Raw genomic sequence first — 22,927 nt, 5'->3', positions numbered from 1 at the left:
CCGTAGACTCCTTGGCAACGGTTTGTGTTATGGACCCATCCAGAGCTCCTATTCAGTCTTTATAGCAAGTGCAGCCAGGAGTGATTCTGTGACTTCCTAAATAAAAGCACACTCTATTCATTCACTGATTTATCCTCCTGGCTATAACATGTCTCTTCGACGCCAGCCCTTAGACAATCCCATCTGTGAACACAAATACAAAGGCTGCAAGCTGATCCAGCATAGGGACTGTCAGTTCAGGCATTCCAGCTCACCCCAACTGCACTGGGGGACAGGCCCCCATTAAGATAGCCAAGATCCAAAGCTCAGAAAAGGTTTGATAGACCAGGAATAGTTTATTCACTGACTCCTTGCCCTTTCCAGTCCTCTTTGATTCAGTGGATCAGCTGCATTTCACCTGGATCTGTTCCATCAGAGATGCAGCTGTTCAACAACGATTGGTGCTGGGATATTCAGAGGCCCAAGGGAGTTAGGCACTCGATCATAGTGGCTGTCTCAGACTGTAAGCCACTTAGGACAGGGACCATCTGTTTGTTCAGCACATCGCACAATAGGGTTCAGGGCCAGGAGTGGAGCTCCTGGTTGCTATGGTAATACAAATAAATAACCATTTCAGTGGGATTCGGGTACTGAACTCTTGGCTCATTTGAAAGCCCCAGCTTAGATCGGCTGCATTTTTGAATGTCAGCCCAGCCAAGCTGGGTTCAGACGCTTTTCTCCACCAAGTTGTTTTCCTGTGCTGTGGTGGGAAACGTCACATCCTGGACTGCAGCAGACAGGTGTCTGCCAGTGGGTTTGCATACAGCCTAATGAACATATTCTCGAGGACGAAGCTAATGCCTGTGTTCCACAGACGCCTGTGTTCTTGTTACACCTTCATGACACCTACCACATCTGTGTGCCCCAAACAGCCCTTTGCACAACCATAACAAAGAGTTTGGCACCCTTTTGAACCCACTCTATGCTCAGTGTCCTAGTGTTCTAGTCTTGTTGCCAGCACTAGGCTGGATCTAGAATCCTCAGACAAGCTCCCATCTGTTGACTAAGCATGTGACTCTTCTCTGGAGGTGCCTGGGCAATGACATGGGGTCTTTGTCTCTTGTTTTCAGAGTTAGAGGAAGCTCACCAGAAATGTCCGCCCTGGTGGTATAAATTCGCCCATGTGTTCCTGGTCTGGGACTGCTGCCCTCTCTGGCTGAAGCTGAAGGCATTTGTACGGCTGATCGTGATGGACCCGTTTGTCGACCTGGGGATCACAATCTGCATTGTTCTCAACACGCTGTTCATGGCCATGGAGCACTACCCAATGACCAAAGAGTTTGAGAACGTGCTAACTGTGGGGAACCTGGTAGGAAATTGCCTGGCTTTGATTTTTCCATTGATCACCCTTTATAGCTCTGCTCCAGAGCTCGGCCAGGGACCTATGAGCAGTGACTGCGGGCGTGTGGACAACCCCGGCTGTACTGCAGGGACGGTGCTGAGCAGGGTTGGATTGCAGTGTGACTGCACCAACTCAAGGAAAGCTACCATGAGAGGCAGAAGGGGACCAAGGGCCACCCCTGTTTCTCCTGCTGGAACTTCCCTGGAGAAGATCACAGGCCTGACACCTCCTTGTCAGCCCTGATGCAACTGTGCATCATAGCCATGTGAATGAGTCCCAGCCCACTGTGGGGAGCCTGGTCAAAAAGACCACTGCCAGCATGGGCAATTCCAAGTGAAGATGAGACTCCAGACACCCAGGCTGTCCATCAAGGCACAGCCCTGAAGACTGGTCCTGCCAGCCTCTTCTCTGCCCTGGCAAATCCTGGGATGTCAGACACCAGCCTTGCTCATTACCTGGCTGAGTGTTCACGTGGCTGTGCAGGTGGGATTTTCCAAGGAGTCAAAAGGAGGTAGGCACCCAAATCCCACTGGAATCTGTGAAGTAAGCACCTAACTTCTGTTGGCTCCCTGGAAAACCCTAGCCTGAGAAAACTCCGTATTTGCCTCCTAGCTGTGATCTCCTCCCCAGCAAAGCCAGAGTCTCAGCCCAAGCAGCTTCTGTTTCCATGTTGCGAGGTGTCCCCATGGCCCAGGGTGGCAAAATGATGATTTCATTCCTTTGTGCCTTCTGAATCGGATATTTTCTCCTCGCTGGGCTGCACAGGACCATTTGAACTCTTGCATCTGGACATGGGACCCTCTTAGCTGTCAGCAGAAGCAGGAGACTCCAAGGGCATTTTGCTGGGTATTGGGGGCCCTGCTGAGGGGCAAATGTTAACATTCCTGTAGCTCTTCACAGACCATGGGAATGTGCCACACAATTACCATCCTGCCTGGGAATTTCACTGGCCAGCCCCCATCAAATTGCTTACTCCCCTTGGCTCTCCTGAACACCCCAGGTTACAATGTTTCCATACAATGGAGGATGCATGTTTCACCCACCCATATTCTCACAAACTCCTCAAGAGGCCAGTGAAGGCCCATCATTTTAAAGGGGGCTACTGATCCTGGTGGACCTGCAGCCCACTCGTGAGGGTGTGGTACCGGTGCCCCTCTGCACCTGATCTACAGAGCAGGTCAGTCAGTTACAGCCTTTGTTTGTCTTAGCAAACAGACTAGAGCTGTCCCAGCTGGCGCTAAAGAGCTGGGGTGTAACAGGCTCCTTTCCTCTGTGGATCAGGCACAGAGGGGGAGCTGTTAGGCACACATACCACTATTTCTGGGAGCCCGCCTTGAGACCAACTGGCGCTGAGTGCCCGCAGCCCCACAAATGCCCTGGGGTCTGCGTGTGGGCCATTCTTCGGAGAATCAGGTTCTAGGCAGCCAGATTGGAGGCCACTTTTGGAAATGCTGCAGCCTAAGTAAACAGCCTGGAAGCTGGACCCCTGGCTCTCTGGGCAGGGCACAGCAGAACGCAGTCCCCAGCTCATGCAGGGCTCAAGTCAGCAGCCCTGGAAATTGATTCAGAACTGAGGGGCAGGGCGGCGTCCAAGTGTGACTGTAAGGGAAGACTCTCTGGAAACTGCCAGGTCCAGGCAGCAGGAGGGGAAGGGAGAAGGAGGAAGAAGGAGTGGTGAGACTGGAGGCTAGTGTTGGAGAGAGGGGAGCAGAAGCGGGTGTAGCAGAGATGGAAGAAGACCGAGCTGTGCTGGCCAAGAAGGTTGTGAGCTTGATGCCGAAGCCGAGAGAGGGCCAGGCGCCTGAGAGAATGGGGCACAGCTGAGTGACACAGCCAGGGGGCTCTGATCCCTGGGCCAAAGGAAACATCATTTGAGTGTCGAGAGTGAGGAAGAAACCTCCCAAAATGGCAAAGAAATGAGAAGCCAGCGCTGTGTGAGTGCGACGCTGGGTCTGGCTATGCAGCATTTGGGGCAGGAGGGTAGGACAGGCAGACAGACCTGAGCTATATCAGGTGAAGCTGCGGCAGCTCTGGCTGTACGAGCCCAGCCCAGACCCTGGGCAGCTTGCCTGCACTGAGGCCTGTGCTGCCGTGGCTTCACTGCTATTGGAATATGCATGTTGCAGTCACCCCCGACCCCCTTTGCAAGGTAGCCATATCCTGTACATGTGTCACTGCAAAGCCTGCATTAGCTCCCCCACCCTGCCCCCTTGCGTTCAGCGTGAGCAGAGCAGGCCTGCGTTAGGTGCTACATGGCAAAGGCCACGTCTAGACTACGCGCCGGATTGGCGCGTTAAAATCGATTGCTCGGGGATCAAAATATCGTGTCTGGTCTGGACGCGATATCTCGATCCCAGAGCGTGCTTAGATCGATTCCGGAACTCCAGCTAGACGACCGGACTTCCGGATTCGACACGGCGAGCCGCGCGGATCGATCCCGCGCGGTGAAGACGGGTGAGTAAATCGATTTTAGATATTCGATTTCAGCTACACTATTCTCATAGCTGAAATTGCGTATCTAAAATCGATTTAATCTCGTAGTGTAGACCTGGCCAAAGAGGCAAGCACCCAGCAATTCTTCTTGTCACCTTGCCGTAAGACGGGGGGAAGCTGAAGGGAACTGGGGTCAATATCTACCTGTTTCCTTTTGTGTTCACAACCCTTGCCATCTCACCCCCCAGAGCAGACTGTGCGTGTCCAGGTACTTTCTGTCCCTGGCTCTCCCTCCATGCAGGGGACCCAATATTTCATGACTTCACTCCAATTCCCTTTGCATTTGAACATAAAGCATGCCCCAGCCTTCTCTGCCTTCCCTCACATGGCTAGGCAGTCCCGCTCCCAGAACCGCTGTTCATAGCTACTGAACGGACGTGGAGCGGGGGCCAGCGGCCCTAGGCAGAATGACGCTAGTCACATACCAGCTTTGTATCTGATTTCATTCAGGAAATACAAGGGGATTAATAGACTATTGGGTTTAGCACAGTCTATCCACAAAACCAGCTCTGGCTTTTCCTTTAGTCTATTTACAATCCTCCCTCAGAGTTTAAATCCAGGAGGACAGTGGAGGGTGGGGGAGGCAGAGAGCCCTGCTAGTGCCTTCCCTAGGCAGGGCTGCGCATGCAGAGACAGTGAGCATGCTTCCCAATGGCCTAAGCATCCATATTGCTGCTGTCAAGCACCCATTCGGCCTTGCCCCCTGCCTGCCGCCTCGTGCATGCTGTTCGTGCCATGGGAGCCGAGTGAGTCAAACCATTCTCCCAAGGATAAGACCTCAGCACATTTGCAAACCGCTTGCCCGCAGCAGCAGAGCAGAATGTGACCCTGCTACAGACCGAAGCAGGGTCAGACAAGAAGCCTGCCAGGGACCCCAGCTGCTCCTCACACTCTCCCCTCCCATCCTGCTCTCCCCGACCCCAGACCCTATGGAACTCCAGTGAAGGATGGTCCATGGATTCCGAGGTGGGGAGCATGGCATGAAGCCAGCGCTCCTGCCCGCTGGTGGATTGCCCTCGGGAGTTACATACACTGTGTGCCTAGACTCTGGCCACAGACGTGACTTTGTGGGTCATGACCGAAAGTCGGAGAGTTAGAATAAAACCTCTTCCTGCTGTAGCCACTTGGGATGAGGAAAAGCAGCTCCCATCATGGGAAAGAAACTGGTCACTGAGCATGAGAGGAAAGGCCAGCTAGCCCACTAGCCCTTCAGAGATGGGTTTGCCGATTTAAACGTATCAGAGATAGCTTCTCCCTGAGACCCAGCAGTCAGATTCTCAGAGCTCAGTTACAGTTAGGGCACCAAAATCAGTGGCCAGATTTGCCAGAGTTCAGCACACTGGGGCACAGAACGCTTTTGAAAATATGGCCCAATGGTAACGTTTGCTGCCATTTGAGTGCCAACTCAGTCACAGGGACGGCTCTGGGCACCGGCGCACCAAGCATGTGCATGGGGCGGCAAGCCGCGGGGGGCACTCTGCCGGTCGCCGCGAGGGTGGCAGGCAGGGTGCCTTCGGTGGCATCCCTGCGGAAGTTCTGCTGGTCCTGCGGCTTCGATGGACCTCCTGCAGGTATGCCGCCAAATCCGCGGGACTGGGACCTCCCGCAGGCAAGCCGCCGAAGGCAGCCTGCCTGCCGTGCTTGGGGCGGCAAAATACCTAGAGCCGCCGCTTCTCAGTCAGAACTGTAAGAGAAAGTGCTCGTTTCCTGCTCAGAAAGCAGCCGAATGGATTACACAAGACCCACTCTCCCTCCCCTTCCCAGCAAACTCCCGTTTCAACTGAGCCCAGGCAGAATCTCTGAAGAAAACCTTGTGGGGGAGAGAGGTAAGGGAGTTAGAATTAAGAGACCTTCTCCTTGGGCTCACTTGATCATCTTGTCTGACCTCCTGCCAGAGGATTTCACCCAGGAATTCCTGCATCTGGCTCAGCCCCCTGTGGCTGGACGAGACAATATGATTATAATCAGTCTGGCCGGTGAGGAGATGAAGCCCAGCAGGAGTCAAATACAAATGGAAACTAAAGTCAGCAAAATGAGCATTGCTGAGCTGAACACGTGTCGTGTGTGTAACCTACCATCAGCCCAGCTCTGCACACCCAGAACTCTGGGCCTTGAAATGCAAACACTTGTAGTAGGTGGCTAATTGTCACATAATTGCTACTGTACTGAGGTAATGCGATAATGCAGAGCATCGTTATAGTCCCAATCAGACAGTAATGTGTAAAAGCCAGATTGCTTTACCCAGCAGCCGACCTCAGGGGGAGTGACAGAGGCAGAGCGCTAGATGGGCCCCTGGGTTTCCTCCTGAGTTGAAATTAACTTGCGGGTGCTACTTAGTCAACTGGATTTTATTTTGTTGTGACAACATTCCCCCATGCCAAGTATTTCTGAAGGCAATTGGTGGCAAAAGCATTTAGCTGGGGCTCACACACAATAATGCTCTTTCTCCCACTCCCAGTCAGCCCAGAGCTGCCGTTTGGGGTCTCCTGGAGCCCATCACACTCTCACATGGCTTCCAGCGAAAGAACTCCAGTGCACTCGGTCTCTCTGGGCTTCCAGGAGGAGAATTCCAGGGCTCTGCGTCTTCTCAGACTCTGCTTTAGTTTTACTTTTCCTGTGCTGTTTTGTCTGACATGCCTGGTGCTTGACATTTTATGCTCTGCTGTTAGGGCACGTCTACACTGCACTCGGGGTGTGATGCACAGTGTGAGACACATCCAAGCTAGCTTTGTCTGAGTGCCAACAGCAGTGCAGCTGCAGCAGCATGGGCAGTGGCTGCTCCACTCTGTACCCAGGGTCCTGGGTGACCAGGGGTAGCCCACGCCACCCTCCATGCTGCCACAGCTTCACTGCTATGATTACCTGAGGTAGCTTTCGTCTGGCTAGAGAAGATACAAATGGCCACACTGGCTCAGACCTGTGGTCCATCTAGCTCAGTATCCTCTCTGCTGACAGTAGGCAGAGGCGGATGCTTCAGAGGGAGTGAACAGAATAGGGCAATCGTAAGTCATCCATCTGCTGTCATGCACTCCCAGCATCTGGCAGGCAGCGTTTAGGGACCCCAGAGCATGGGTTTGCATCCCTGCCCATCCTGGCTAATAGCCATTGTTGGGCCTATCCTCCATGAACTTACCTAGTTCTTTTTTAAACTCAGTTACGCTTTGGTCCTTCACAACAGCCCCTGGCAAAGCTAGATCAAAGCTGGCTCGGGTATGTCAATGCATGCTGCCGTCGCACCTCCCAACAGCAGTGCAAACAGACTCTGAGGCACAGCATCAAACTTGCAGCTCTTTAACCCTGGGCTGCTCTGGGATTGACCAGCCCCCAATGTAACTAGTCCCCGGAGGTCTGCTGTAAGTTACCTCCGCCCTGCCTGGGCTGCCTCTGAAGAGCTCTGCCATTGCTCAGAATCCCCACAGTGCTGTGTGCTCTGACCCTGCCACTGGCCCACCCCTACTGCCAGGGACTGATGGCAGTCTTACCCAGTGTCTGTATGGGGGGAATTGTTCCCAGGTTGGGTAAGGGATGAGGGGCTGTCTCAGGATGGAGCCTCCTTCCTCTGGATCTCTGCTGTTTCTATGCCCTCAGACGTGCTAAAGTGTTAACCTGCTTTCCCACCTATGTATGAGGCCGAGCTCTGTGGTGAGCCCTGTGATCCCTATCATAACTGGGGACAGAGTGGGCGAGGGCTGGGTTGTCCAGCACACCCCGAAACCAGTCTGGAGGCAATGCAGGAGATGGTCCTGAACCCGTACTTTTACACAAACAAAGTCAGGGGGAGCTGCAGCAGCACCTGTAGCTTTGATCATATGCCCTGAAAGGAAAGGCACTGAATGTTTAGTGGTCAGCACCGGGGCCCAGGACGCACTGCATTATGGTCCCAAACCAGGATCCATTTGCAGCAGCACAGACTCAGTCGGCTTTGGATCAGGCCCTGTGGTACCGTGGCATGATCTCAGTCGGCTGCCCACTACTGCTTTCTACGCCTGGGTGGGCTCTGGGGCTAGATCCCCCTTGGGCCCATCCCCTCCCTCGGGGCTCTGTGATGTGCTGATTGTGTGATGAGCACTAACGGTCTGTTTTCAAAGGTCTTCACTGGGATCTTCACCGCAGAGATGGTACTAAAGCTCATAGCCCTGGATCCCTACAACTACTTCCAGCAGGGGTGGAACATATTTGACAGCATCATTGTCACCCTGAGCTTGGTGGAGCTGGGCCTGGCCAACGTGCAGGGGCTCTCTGTGCTCCGATCCTTCCGCCTGGTAGGTTGCCCTGTGGCTCTGCTGTGCTGAGGGGCTTCATGGCAAGTGCCATACCCAGAGAAGGGTTGTTTCTAACTCCTGGGTGGTGATGGTCACTGAATCACAATGGGTTCAAAGATCAGGCTTGATCAGGTTGAACATTCTGCGTGCCCTGGTGGAGCTGTTAGCATGGTGGATGAAAGGAAGGCATGTCTGTACAGTACATTTTAGATGAAATGGCAACAGCAGCTCCCCTAGTCTTACTGGGGCAGTAGCTGAACTCACAGGGGCATCTGCGTTCCCTCTGAGCTAATATAGGAACAACTAGGCTGGATCAGACCCGAGGTCCGTCCAGACCAGTGGCCTGTCTCTGTGAGAGGCCAGGACCAGATGCTATAGAGAAAGATGCAGGAAGCCATGCAGGAGGCAGTTAGCTATCTGCCCCATGACAATTTCCTCCTAACCCACAGTGGTTAGAGGTTGGGTTAGGCGTGGAAGCTGGAGGCTTCGTACCCTTTCCAAAACACTTGTGTTTTTAGTATTTACCATTATCACTCTGGATACTATCTGAATGCTGTCACTCAGAATCCTGCATCCTCTTGGTGTCAGTGATATCTTGTGGCAATGAGTTCCACGGGCCAATCAAGGTTTCTGTTTCCACCTCCTTGCAGCTGAGAGTTTTCAAGCTTGCCAAGTCCTGGCCAACCCTCAACATGCTCATAAAGATTATCGGCAACTCCATGGGGGCTCTAGGAAATCTCACCCTGGTACTGGCCATCATTGTCTTCATCTTTGCCGTGGTGGGCATGCAGCTGTTTGGGAAGAGCTATAAGGAGTGCGTGTGCAAGATCTCTCTGGACTGCACGCTGCCCCGCTGGCACATGCACGACTTCTTCCATGCCTTCCTCATTATCTTCCGCATCCTGTGCGGGGAGTGGATCGAGACCATGTGGGACTGTATGCAGGTGGCTGGCCAGCCCATGTGCCTCATTGTCTTCTTGATGGTCATGGTCATCGGAAACCTTGTGGTGAGTTGCTCATGGTAGCGTCTGTTGATAAAATGGGACCAAAGGGAGAGCAATGAATACTGGGTTAGATGGACCTTTGGTCTGATCCAGTATGGCCATTCTTATGTTCCTATGTTCTTATCTGAAATCCATGTAAGGAAGACACCTGAGCCATCCAGTGCTCGCTCTCAGCTCCTCACCCTCTAGCTGCCCAGCCACCAGTTAGTATTGTTATTAGGATAAACATATCCAAGGCGCCATCCCTACAGGATCTGTACCCCATTACAAATGTACAGAAGAACATCAGTTCTAAATTACTTATCTTACAGTAGCCCATACAGGCACCAGCTGAGGTTTAGGCCCATTGTGCTAGCTGTTGTACAAGCACAGAGCAAAAGAAAGTCCCTACTTTGAAGAGCTAAGATAGGGAAAGCTAAGGTGCAGGGAGACAGGACTTGCCAACGTCCCACAGAAAGAACCAGGACTAGAACTTAGGCCTCCATCCCATGCCCGCCCCACTGGACCACACCACCTAACTCCTGCCCTGTGCTCCAGGCTGTTTAGCAGCACTTAACTGGGGCCATTTTGCAGCATTGGCTTGTGGGCGAAAGGACATGGCAGTCTCAAGACTGGATGCTTTTCTAGAAGGTCTGCTCCAGGAATGTATTCTGGGGCACTCCCCTGGCATGGGCTATACAGGGTGATCACAAGAGTCCCTTCTGGCCTTGGAATCTAATGGCAGGAGTTTGGGGCATCACCCCTTGGGGGCAGGACTCTGGCTCAGCTGCTCATTACCAGCAGCGGATTTCACAGCCCAGGGAATGCCCTGCCTCCCGCCTCCTCAGGTTCGCCCCTGGGCTCTGTTGATCTCCATGTCCTGTTGAACAGAGCTTCAGGGGCTGCACATGGGAAGAGGCTGTGTCTCAGAGTGCCTGGCTTCAGTCCACGTACGGATAGACAAGAGCGCAGTAAGGGGCCTGGCAGCTTGTGGGAAGCCCCCATCCAACAGCTGGGTGTGTGCACGATTGCTAGGGCTGGGGTTGGGGGTGGACTTTGGGGCAAGGATGGCTGGAAGTGGACTGTGGGGCAGAAAAGAACATCCCATGAGCAGCTATTCCCTCCCTTCTCCGTCCCGCAGTGAATTTTCAGGCCTACCTGCCCCTTTTTGTGACCCCTTGTGGTGAGGCAGATGAGTGTGCATCCCTGTGTCTATTTCTACCATGTCCTGTTGCTCTGCATGGTCTCTTTGTGCCCATCTTCACCCAGCTGGGTCTTCCTGGACCATCTCTCTTCTGGTAGGACACTGAGGTTCCTGGTTTCATCCAGCCTGGGTGTTTCATTTGGGCCATTCCCCAGCCTCTCCTCTACCAAAAGCAACAGAGGCTCCATCTGCTCTAAACGCTCTCTCAAGCTGCTGGACACATCACGTGGCAGGCGGGTGCTGTGGTTTAAAGCTAGGCCTGGATTGTACCCTCTGGGTGTAGCTCACTTCATCAATTCCCTGCCACTGCAGGGGCCTTCAGCATTGATGCAACTCAGTCCCTTTTATTCTCTGCCTAGGGCACACAATAGCCATGGACTGTGATATTTTGGTTTAACTTCGGTTGCTGGGTTCAGCATGCAGGTGCTGGGCGGTGTCAGTGGCCTGTGATGTATAGGAGATCAGACTGGATAATCTGGTGGTCCCTTGTGGCCTTAAACTCTATGATATCTCTGTGACCTGAGGTGCTTAGGGTAGCCCACACTGGAAACGCCAAAGCAGGCTTCAAATAGGAGAGCTTATTCCCCCAAAACAGGTGGTTAACACTGTAGTTAAATTCACCAACCAGTCGTGGATTGTGCTCCTGATCCCCCACACTGGTTACCAAGAAATCACACAGCCCCTTGATTGCATCCCAGTCTCTGTCTCGCAATCAGCAAATTGGTTTGGATCTTATCCAAACTACCACACTGCCAACCAATCCTTTAGTAGATAAAACTAACAGTTTTATTCAGGGCCGGCTCCAGGCACCAGCGAAGGAAGCAGGTGCTTGGGTCAGCCATTGTAAAGGGGTGGCACTCCATCTGCTATTGGGGGAGGCACGGTCCCTCAGTCCCTCTCTTCCTTTTTGAGCTGCCGCCAAAGTGCCACCAAAGAGAAAGAGGGAGTGAAGGACCCGCCGCCAAACTGCCACCCAAGAATGGAGCAGTGCGATTAAGCTACTGCCGAAGTGCCGCCAATCAGCTTTTTTTTTTCCCGCTTGGGGCTGCAGAAAACCTAGAGCTGGCCCTAGTTTTATTATCAAAGAAAAGAATGAGAAGAGAGTTGTTAAATAGTCAAGCAACCAGATACATGCATATGACTTCAGAGTCCGTATATCAGGTTCTTAGCAGCATTGGTGAGTTTGCTGACTTGTAAAGTCCCTCTGGAACACATCCACAGCTTGGATAGGTCTGTCGGTCCTTCGTTCAAAGCTTCAGTTTGTAGAGAAGTTACTCCAGAGCTGAGAAGCAGGATTGAAGATGAAAAGGAAGTGATGCCGCTGCCTTTTTATATCCTTTGCCAATTGTCATGCGACTTGTGCATCCTTTGTCCCAAACACAAGCTCACAGCACATGGCATGGAAGAGCACATAGAGTCCCATGTTCATGGGCATATCCTGCCGACTCATAGGCATAGCCCCCGGCTTCTCTCAATGGGTTCATTGTATAGCTGATTTCCCATGATGGGCTTTTGAACAGGCTGGATAGTGCTGATGCCAATCTGTCTGTGGGTGTCACCCAGCTGCACAGCACAAGTTTGAGATATCAATATATCACAAATATTTATAACTCACGATACAAAGATGATATATGCATATAGTATCATAGAATCATAGAATATCAGGGTTGGAGGAGACCTCAGAAGATCATCTAGTCCAATCCCCTACTCAAAGCAGGACCAAGCCCAACTAAATCATCCCAGCCAGGGCTAGGGAAATCATCCACCACCTCCCTAGGGAACCCATTACAGTGCTTCACCACCCTCCTAGTGAAATAGTTTTTCTTAATATCCACCCTAGACCTCCCCTACTGCAACTTGAGACTATTGCTCCTTGTTCTGTCATCTGCCACCACTGAGAACGTCTAGATCCATCCTCTTTGGAACTCTCCTTCAAGTAGTTGAAAGCTTCTATCAAATCCCCCCTCACTCTTCTCTTCTGCAGACTAAATAAGCCCAGTTCCCTCAGCCTCACATCATAAGTCATGTGCCCCAGCTCCCTAATCATTTTCGTTGCCCTCCGCTGGACTCTCTCCAATTCGTCCACATCTTTTCTATAGTGGGGAGTACAAAACTCGACTCAATACTCCAAATGTTTCCTCACCAGTGCCAAATAGAGGGGAATTATCACTTCCCTTGATCTGCTGGCAATGCTCATACTAATGCAGCCCAATATGCCATTAGCCTTCTTGGCAACAAGGGCACACTATTGACCAGGGCCAGCTCCAGGCACCAGCTAAAGAAGGAGGTGCTTGGGGCAGCCAATACCAAGGGGCGGCATTCCAGCTGCTATTGGGGCGGCAGGTCCGGGTCTTCGGCAGCAATTTGGTGGCGGATCCCTCAGTCCCTCTCAGAGCAAAGGACCAGCCGCCGAATTGCTGCTGAAGAGTGGAGCGGTGTGACCGCAGCTTTTTTTTTTTTTTGCGCCGCTTGAGGCGGCAAAAAACCTGGAGCCGGCCCTGCTGTTGACTCATATCCAGCTTTTTGTCCACTGTAATCCCCAGGTCTTTTTCTGCAGAACTGCTGCTTAGCCAGTTGGTCCCCAGCCTGTAGCAGTGCATAGGATTCTTTCTTCCTAAGTGCTGGACTCTGCATTTGTCCTGGCTGAACCTCATCAGATTTCTTTTGGCTCAATCCTCCAATTTGTCTAGGTCCCTCTGTATCCTATCCCTACCGTCCAGCGTATCTACCACTCCTCCCAGTTTAGCATCATCTGCAAACTTGCTGAGGGTGCAGTCCACGCCATCCTCCAGATCATTATTGAAGATATTGAGCAAAACCGACCCCAGGACCGACCCTTGGGGCACTCCGCTTGATACCGGCTGCCAACTAGACATGCAGCCATTGATCACTACCCCTTGAGCCCGACGATCTAGCCAGCTTTCTATCCACCTTATGGTCCATTCATCCAGCCCATACTTCTTTAATTTGCCGGCAAGAATACTGTGGGAGACCGTATCAAAAGCTTTGCTAAAGTCAAGAAATAACACATTCGCTGCTTTCCCATCATCCATAGAGCCAGTTATCTCATCAAAGAAGGGAATCAGGTTGGTCAGGCATGACTTGCCCTTGGTGAATCCATGTTGACTGTTCCTGATCACCTTCCTCTCCTCCAAGTGCTTCAAAATGGATTCCTTGAGGACCTGCTCCTTGATATTTCCAGGGACTGAGGTGAGGCCTACCGGTCTGTATTTCCCTGGATTTTCCTCCTTCCATTTTTTAAGGATGGGCACTATATTTGCTTTTTTCAATCATCCGGGACCTCCCCCAATTGCCACAAGTTTTCAAAGATAATGATGAATGACTCTTCAATCACATCAGCCAACTCCCTCAGCACCCTCGGATGCATTAGATTTGGACCCATGGACTTGTGCATGTCCAGTTTTTCTAAATAGTCCTTAACCTGTTCTTTCTCCACAGAGGGCTGCTCACCTCCTCCCAATACTGTGCTGCCCGGTGCAGCAGTCTGGGAGCTGACCTTGTCTGTGAAGACCGAGGCAAAAAAAACCATTGAGTACTTCAGCTTTTCCACATCACCTGTCACTAGGTTGCCTCCCCCATTCAGTAAGGGTCCCACACTTTCCTTGACCTTCTTGTTGCTAATATACCTGTAGAAACACTTCTTGTTACCCTTCACATCCCTTGCTAGTTGTAACTCCAGTTGTGCTTTGGCCTTCCTGACTACACCCCTGCATGTCTGAGCAATATTTTTATACTCCTCTCTAGTCATGTGTCCAAGTTTCCACTTCTTGTAAGCTTCCTTTTTGTGTTTAGGATCACCGAAGATTTCACTGTTAAGCCAAGCTGGTTGCCTGCCATATTTGCTCTTCTTTCTGCACATCGGGATGCTTTGTTCCTGTTCCCTCAATAAGGTTTCTTTAAAAAACAGCCAGCTCTCCTGGACTCCTTTCCCCCCTCATATTAGCCTCCCACGGGTTCCTGCCCATCAGTTCCCTGAGTAAGGTGACCAGATGTCCCGATTTTATAGGGACAATTTCGATTTTTGGGTCTTTTTCTTATGTAGGCTCCTATTACCCCCTCATCCCTATCCCGATTTTTCACACGTGCTGTTTGGTCACCCTATCCTTGTGGGAGCCAAAGTCTGCTTTCTGAAGTCCAGGGTCCGTATTCTGCTGCTTTCTTTTCTTCCTTTTGTCAGGATCCTGAACTCGACCATCTCATGGTCACTGCTGCCCAGGTTGCCACCCACTTTTACTTCACCTACCAATTCTTCTCTGTTTGTGAGCAGCAGGTCAAGAGGAGCACGGCCCCTAGTTGGTTCCTTCAGCATTTGCACCAGGAAATTGTCCCCAACACTCTCCCAAAGCTTCTTGGATTATCTGTGCACTGCTGTATTGCTCTCCCAGCAGATGTCAGGGTGATTGAAGTCCCCCAGGAGAACCAGGGCCTGTGATCTGGAAACTTCTGTTAGTTGTTCGAAGAAAGCCTCATCTATCTCATCCTCCTGGTCTGGTGGTCTATAACAGATGCCCACCACAACATCACCCTTGTTGCTCTCACTTCTAAACTTAACCCAAAGATTCTCAACAGACTTTTCTCCAGTTTCATACTGGAGCTCTTAGCAATCATACTGCTCTCTTACATATAAACAAGCTTATCACTGTCAAGGAAAAGAAGACCACCCCTGTGATTTGATCAGATAGCCTGAGGCACCTGTATTGATTATACACTTGTGCACAAGCGGAGGCCAGCGTATGCCCTAGCAAGGGTTAAGCTGACCTGCCTGTTACAAATGTTACTGAGCTTATAAAGGTTAAAACCGCAAAACGTCACACATAGATACAGCCTTATTTTGGAATACAAATTGCTAATGCTGCAAAACATGACTAATATTTACCCTTTGGCATACATATTGCTATTTAGCAAGCAACTTTCACACATTTTCCTATGTTCCTGTTACAGTCTTTGCCAGTCAAGTCTGCGGTTTGACCGTTTTCACACTTTTTCTGTAGTCTCGACAGCAGGGTCAGCTGTTAAAACTTAACAGATCTCCTGGTTCCCCTTTATCCAATTCTAGTTCCTCTTTTTGGGGCCCTGACTACATCTTTCTGCCTTGGCATGCCCTTTATACAGTAAAACAAGCTAAGCTAAGGCTTTAAATTATTTTACAATTTTAATATGGCATTTATCTCTCATAGCAGGCTGTCAGGACCTTAGTTTGGGTTGTTAGGGAAATTCCATGCAGGCCTCTTCAAATCGGTAATAATTGTTAGCAGGGATAAGGGGACTAGGGGGCTTTTCCCCTGACATCACATTTAGGAAATCATACCTTTTCCACGGTTACTTTATGTGGCATATCTGATATAAGAGTCATTGAAATTTGGTATTGATAATATTATAAATGGTCGCTCATATTCCATACAGCTTCACCATCCCCCCTGAGGCACTAGATACCTTTGCAAAGAGCAGATCCTTCAATGCCAGTTCTGCAATGAAACCTCCGCTCTTGAGCTGGGTGAGTTCCAGCTTTTCTCACTCACTGGGTGAACTGAAATGGTTCTTTTTAAAAGGTATTTTGGATCAAACCAAAATGATACATTTTTGGTTTTTCGGGCTGAAACAAAAACCCTAAATGATTTACTCTGGGGTCAAATGGACCATTTCATTTAATTTTCAAAGGGTTTGAAATGTTTGAGATGTTTTTTAAACGAAATGAAGGTCAGCGCTGAAACAAAGCGGCTTTCTGAAGTGACATGTTGAAATGTTTCGTTGGGACATTTACAGGTTTTTCCATTTTGTTTCGGCTGAAACTAGTCACTGAATTCGACCTAAAATTGCATTTTTTGGTAAAAAAACGATTAGCACAGAAATGTCACCTGCTCTCCTCCCCACCCTCAGCCACATGACAAATCCTGACAACTCCCCAATACGCCCTGTATTTCCCCTCATTCTCCTCCTCTCTGCAGCACCCCCTTCTGTTGGATTTCCACACGGGAGCCGTGCAGCCAGAGGCTATATCTCCTCTGCCCCCCTGTTTACCTCCCTTGACCGAGCTGCTCGCTGCCCTGATACCACTCCTGAATTGCACATATAACCCCTAAACTCCAGGGAAGTGTGAAATCCTTTCTAACCTTGGTCCCCGTCTACCCACTGGCCTTGAAAGCTATTTTCCTGGCTGCATGGGTCCTGTTCTCTCCTCCAAAGGAGCAAGGCGGCAGCAGCAGGCATCCTAGTGGCTTGTCTAATTGCTTCTATTACTTCTCAGAGTTGTGTAAGCCTGTTGGAATTCACTTTGAGAACTATCTAGAGGAGCTGACTGCATCTTCTTTTGCATCACGACACCTTGTGGGCAGGTTCCTACCATCCTGGTGCCTCCACAGCTCCGCGGGGGCCAAATTCAGCCTTGGCATAAGAGGGCAGTGGGGTTGGGCGGCTCCGGGCTCTGTCAGTGTGGCTGAGATCACCTCCAGGATGGAAAGTCACAGCTCAGGTTCCATGCCAGGCACAGCCCCAGAGCTGGTCAGCAGATCAGTGCGAGACAGTGTGTGAGATGCATAACTCATAGACTCATAGACTCATAGGTCAGAAGGGACCAATATGATCATCTAGTCTGACCTCCTGCACAAAGCAGGCCACAGAACCCTACCCATCCACTTCTATAACAAACCCCTAACCTAAGCCTGAGTTACTGAAGTCTTCAAAATGTGGTTTGAAGACCTCAAGCTGCAGAGAATCCACCAGCAAGTGACCCATGCCCCACGCTGCAGAGGAAGGCGAAAAACCTCCAGGGCCTCTGCCAATCCGCCCTGGAGGAAAATTCCTTCCCGACCCCAAATATGGCGATCAGCTAAACCCTGAGCATGTGGGCAAGACTCACCAGCCAGCACCCAAGAAAGAATTCTCTGCAGTAACTCAGATCCCATCCCATCCAACATCCCCTCACAGACCATTGAGCAGACTTATCTGCTGATAATCCAAGATCAATTGCCCAAATTAAACTATCCCATCATATCATCCCCTCCATATACTTATCAAGCTTAGTCTTAAAGCCAGATAAGTCTTTTGCCCCCACTACTTCCCTCGGAAGGCTGTTCCAGAACTTCACTCCCCTAATGGTTAGAAACCTTCGTCTAATTTCAAGTCTAAACTTCCTAATATCCAGTTTGTACCCATTTGTCCTTGTGCCTACATTAGTACTAAGCTTAAATAATTCCTCTCCCTCCCTAACGTTAATCCCCCTGATATATTTATATAGAGCAAGCATATCCCCCCGCAGCCTTCTTTTGGCTAGGCTAAACAAGCCAAGCTCTTTGAGTCTCCTTTCATAAGGCAGGTTTTCCATTCCTCGGATCATCCTAGTAGCCCGTCTCTGAACCTGTTCCAGTTTGAATTCATCCTTCTTAAACATGGGACACCAGAACTGCACACAATATTCCAGGTGGGGTCTCACCAGCGCCTTATATAACGGTACTAACACCTCCTTATCCTTGCTGGAAATACCTCGCCTGATGCACCCTAAAACCGCATTTGCTTTTTTAACGGCCATATCGCATTGGCGGCTCATAGACATCCTGCGATCAACCAATACCCCAAGGTCCTTCTCCTCCTCTGTTGTTTCCAACTGATGCGTCCCCAATGTATATCTAAAATTCTTATTATTAATCCCTAAGTGCATGACCTTGCACTTTTCACTATTATATTTCATCCTATTACTATTACTCCAGTTTACAAGGTCATCCAGATCTTCCTGTATGGTATCCCGGTCCTTCTCTGTGTTAGCAATACCCCCCAGCTTTGTGTCATCCGCAAACTTTATTAGCACATTCCCGCTCTTTGTGCCAAGGTCAGTAATAAAAAGGTTAAATAAGATTGGTCCCAAAACCGATCCTTGAGGAACTCCACTAGTAACCTCCTTCCAGCCTGACAGTTCACCCTTCAGTACGACCCGTTGGAGTCTCCCCTTTAACCAATTCCTTATCCACCTTACAATTTTCATGTCGATCCCCATCTTTCCCAATTTAACTAATAATTCCCCATCTGGTCACCCTAAGCCCCACTAGCAACCAACCCAATTTCCTGTGGGAGACCAAACCTCAGAGTGTGGCTGCTCCGCCCTTAAGGCCCCACAACAGCCCACAGAGCTCTAGCAGACACTTCTGCAGAGTCCCAGATAAAGGGGAGCAGCCTGGGCCAGCTTCCATGCCCCCTACTGGGTCAAGTTGCTTTGCCTCCGCTGTGTATAGGGAAACCAGACCAGTACTCTGTTTCAGTTTCCTGGAGCATAAACCAGCTGATGGCCTAAGCATTCTGGCTACAGTGATGTATATTTATGGAGCCCTCCCCCCAGATAATGCCATGGCCGGTTGCCCTTTACTAATAATGACACTTGGGGCATTTCCTTTGGCTTTAATAAAGGGGGGAAGGGAGGAAGTCACTCGAGTGACAAGGGAATCAACTCCTGCCGAAACAGTCCAGAGACAACGGCAACAGAAATGATTAGCTGTAATTGGTACTTAACATGAGTATTAAACTGGTGTGGTCCCAGGGATTTATTTAAAGACTGTGTTTAAGTCATATGGCATGAGCCATGTGAAAACAGCAGTGACCTTTAATAGCAGCTAATTCCCTTCTCAAATGTGCTCCTGGCACCAGCAGGCACAAATACCAACAGCTGTGGGGGCTGGACTGGAGGGGTCAGTTTTTCACAGCAAATGCATTTCACGTTCTGGGCAATGCTGCTGTACCCTGTAAAGTACCAGGGGCTCCCATTGTGCAGTGAGGCTGGCCTTTCTCTGGGCAGGGTCAGAGTTGCTGGATTCAGCCCCATGCACGATACTGGTGCAAAAGCTGTGGTTGGACCAATTAGCTCTTTGTGCAATGGGGCCTCCTCTGGAGCAAAGATAATGGTGGGAATGCAGCCAGTGCACGATGGGACTGAGGCAGGGCATCCCATGAGAGGGTCTGTGCGCAGGGCCCCATGCTCTTCACTACTGCACAGTACGGAGGAAAGCTATCACCAGTACATTAGGGCCTAGGGCACAGCTCCTCTTCCCCCAAAGCTCCACCCAAGATGATGAGTCAAGACAGGGATGGTGGGAAGTCAGGGAGTGTGCTCCCATCAGGTTAACTCCGGACTTTGGAATGCTAGGGGCTGATGGTAGTGCAGATCCATAAAGAAACAGATGAATGCATGAATTGGATGGTTCCGTGCCCAGTGCAAGGAAAAGCTTCTTTGCACCAAAAGGTTCATGCAACACTCGCCTATTTTGAAAACTCTCACACTTTCAGTCTCCCATGGATGACCAAGGACGGTCCTTGAGCACTGCAGCATTACCAGCTCTCCCGGGTTGAGTTATCACAAGTCTCACGCTATTGGTTTGGTTTTGTAAGCTCCAGCTTCGGGAGTCACTTGAGTCCACAAGAATCTCAGCTTGTATTACAAAAAATTAAAAGAGATACAAGGTGAGTGCTGTAATATCTTTAATTGGATCAACTTCTGTGGGTGAAAGAGACAGCAAAGAGCTCTGTGCAGCTCAAAAGCTTGTCTCTTTCACCAGCAGAAGCTGGTCCAATAAAAGGTATTGCCTTGCCCAGCTTGTCTCTCTCATATCCTGGGGCCAACACAGCTACAACAACATTGCAAACAAAAAATGAAAAGTAAGTTGTTAGTCCTCATTGATCGGGTGAAAAATGCTCAGTGGAGGCACCCGGGCCACATTTTGAAGCTTTTCTCTGTAGCTATGAGGGCTAGAAGCTCACTTTCATTGAAATAAAAGCCAGAATTCCCATGTAATCACGTAATCCAGGAGCTGGGGATTTACAAAAAACCACCAAATACCGTGAGAATCACAATAAAATCTTGAGAGTTGATGACCCTGCTACAACTCTGTGAATAGTTCTAGTAAAGTAGTGAACCACTCACATACTGAAGGTCAGACACATGCTTAGGTGCCTGGTTGACTCAGGGCCTATGTTACTTCTGCTGGCTAAGGAGGGAGCCAAAGTGTGGTGCCAGTGTAACCCACACATCTCCTGGGTGTGGTGTTCTATCCCATCTGGTGGCACCAAGATCACTTAAAGAGATTAATGAGTTTGCTCTGCAGCCTTAGCTAAGAGGCAGTTCCCTTTTAGCTCATGCTGTAGATGCTCATGCACTAAGCTCCAGAGGTCCCAGATTCAATCCCACCCAATGACGACAGGGGCCTGTTGGTGTTACACATGGAGCCAGTGGTCTGCGGAGAGCTGTCTGGTCACATGGTGCTGGTTCTTCTCCCTTCATCTCCAGTTGCTTCTACAGCTCTCCAGGCTCTTCACTGCAGAGAAGAGCCTGTGGGGCTGGAAAGGCAGATAGAACTGAGAAAGAGAAATGGGGGCCACCAGCAGGGGAGGAAGGAATGAGGCAGCTGGGCAGCATGTCCAGGGGAATATGGGAAGAAGGGCACCAAGCCTAGTGGGCCAGCTCTGGGAACAGACCAGGCGGGGATATTGGGGACAGAAAAGATGGAGATGGAGACAAAATAGCAGCACAGAACACCAGAAGGCGATGGGGTGACTGACCTTTTTACAGAAGCAGCACCACACTATGTTGCATTAAAGACACTGAAGCTATATCTGCACAGCGCAGTTAACGTGGGCTCTGCTTTAACTCAAGCTGGAACCCACCTGCTTTGCGGCGAGGACACGGGAAAACAGTGTGCTGTCTTCTCACAATTCTCCCCATCTCCCAGGACGGACAAGTTCTCCCACAATGAGCACACCTGCATGGGAAAGACTCCAAGGTGCCTCAGTCAAGGAAAGGCACATCACTTTGCAGCAGAGATGCTCACTCCTGGGCAAGGCTCAGCGGGTGCTCAGACCTGGGTGTTGATCACCTGGGTCAACCAAGCAGTGAAGACTTCTCTTACAAATGCATCGGCACTTTCCTACTGTGACTCCTCCAGAGGGAAGCAATTGCTGTCAGAGTCACAAGCAATTGTGGATGGGAGGGTCAGGTACACACAGTCACAAACGGGAGGGTGGTGTCCATATGAGATTTTGTCTTAGTAAGGCGTGGTCCACACCATAGCAAATATTGAGATCCCCGCCTGACCTAGATCCTAGGACTGTGCTCATGTCTGACACTAAACCTGGTGTTTGCTTTTGTTTCCTCCAGGTCCTGAATCTTTTCTTAGCTTTGCTGCTGAGCTCCTTCAGCGCCGATAGCCTTGTGGCTTCTGAGGATGATGGCGAGATGAACAATTTGCAGATTGCTGTCGGCAGGATCACCAGGGCGATTGACTTTGTAAAGAGAATTGTCCTCATGCTACTTCACTTGCGGTGGAAGCAGAAGAGAGAGCCAGCCGAGGAACAAGAAGATAATAAGAAAGACAACTATGTGCTAAACCACATGGATTCAGGCCAGGATTCCAAGTTAGAATATATGGATGGAGTAGCTTGGAAAGAGCAGTTGTTTGTGGATGAGCTGGACCACATGAATTTCATTAACAACCCTAACCTGACAGTCCAAGTGCCAATTGCTTCTGAGGAGTCCGACCTCTACGATGAAGAAACGAGCACTCAGTCAGAAACAGAAGACACCAAGGTAGGCATATCAGTCTTAGCTTTAGCCAGCCAGCCTCACAAATGGTAATGGGCCTGTCCTGTTGTCCAGCACTCCCATTCAAGGCAGAGAGGGGACTGGAGTGGGATTTGCTTTGCATGTCACAGGATTGTTTTCTGGGGCTGCAGCAACAAGCCCAATGGGAATTGCATGCACTTTTAGTAGCCCAAACTGGGATGTCAATGGAATCGATTGGTCTGTGCTGCAGACAAAGGAGCAGATGCACTAGGTTTGCTAAATCACTGCAGTTGCCCCAGGCAACTCTTTACTCTTCCTGCATTTTGAGCTTTAAGTGGCAACCATGGTGAGGTGGGGGAGGGAGGAATCATGCTGCAGACTTCAAACCAACCTCCCCCCAGAGCTGGTGCAACCCATTAGGCGACCGGCACTAGCATTTGGGGGACAGCATTTTGGGTCCTTCGGTGGCGACCGCGGCGGCCGGATCTTCGGCCGCCCCAGTCATCGTCGGCATTTAGGTGGAGGGACCTGGGGCAGGGGGGTGTGGGGAGGGCCGCCTGCAGCAATTAAGGGGGGGTGCAGCACACAAGGAAACCGCTCTCTGCCCCAGCTCACCTCTGCTCCGCCTCCTCCTCTGAGCACGCCACCCCGCTCTGGTTCTCTCCCTCCCAGGCTTGCAGCGCCAAACGGCTGATTGGTGCCACAAGCCTGGGAGGTGAGAGAAGTGGAATGGCGATGGTGTGCTTGGGGAGGAGGTGGAGCACAGGTGAGCTGGGGTGGGGAGCTGCCACACGGCTCCCCAGGCCCGGGGGAGCTGCCATGGGGAGGCGCCTTAGGGCAGAGGGGGGGAGCTGCCACGGGAGCGTGTCTCAGGGTGGAGGGTGGGGTGGGGATCTGCTGCAGGGGATTGACTTAGGGCCGGGGGGGAGGACAAGGCTGGGCTCTGGGGGTTAGAGGGTATAAGTGTCTGAGCCACGTAAGGCCCCACGCCTGGGCTCTGGGTGGAAAGAGGTGAGAGTGCCTGGACTCAGGGGGGCACGGCTGGTC

General features: G+C 50.8%; 1 protein-coding gene across 1 annotated transcript in view; it reads left to right on the top strand.

Moving 5' to 3' along the window:
* The window catches only part of SCN4A (sodium voltage-gated channel alpha subunit 4), a 170,352-nt gene that overhangs the window by 100,452 nt on the left and 46,973 nt on the right, over positions 1–22,927 (top strand). The window contains exons 13-16 of the mRNA XM_032768355.2: positions 1,110–1,348; positions 7,963–8,136; positions 8,787–9,143; positions 21,476–21,904. Of these exons, the coding sequence (XP_032624246.1) occupies positions 1,110–1,348; positions 7,963–8,136; positions 8,787–9,143; positions 21,476–21,904 (1,199 nt within the window). The remainder of the gene's footprint in view (positions 1–1,109; positions 1,349–7,962; positions 8,137–8,786; positions 9,144–21,475; positions 21,905–22,927) is intronic.

The sequence above is a fragment of the Chelonoidis abingdonii genome, chromosome 21 (genome assembly GCF_003597395.2).
Source record: "Chelonoidis abingdonii isolate Lonesome George chromosome 21, CheloAbing_2.0, whole genome shotgun sequence".
NCBI classification, from domain to species: domain Eukaryota; kingdom Metazoa; phylum Chordata; order Testudines; family Testudinidae; genus Chelonoidis; species Chelonoidis abingdonii.
This window is presented reverse-complemented; position numbering and strand designations above follow the sequence as displayed.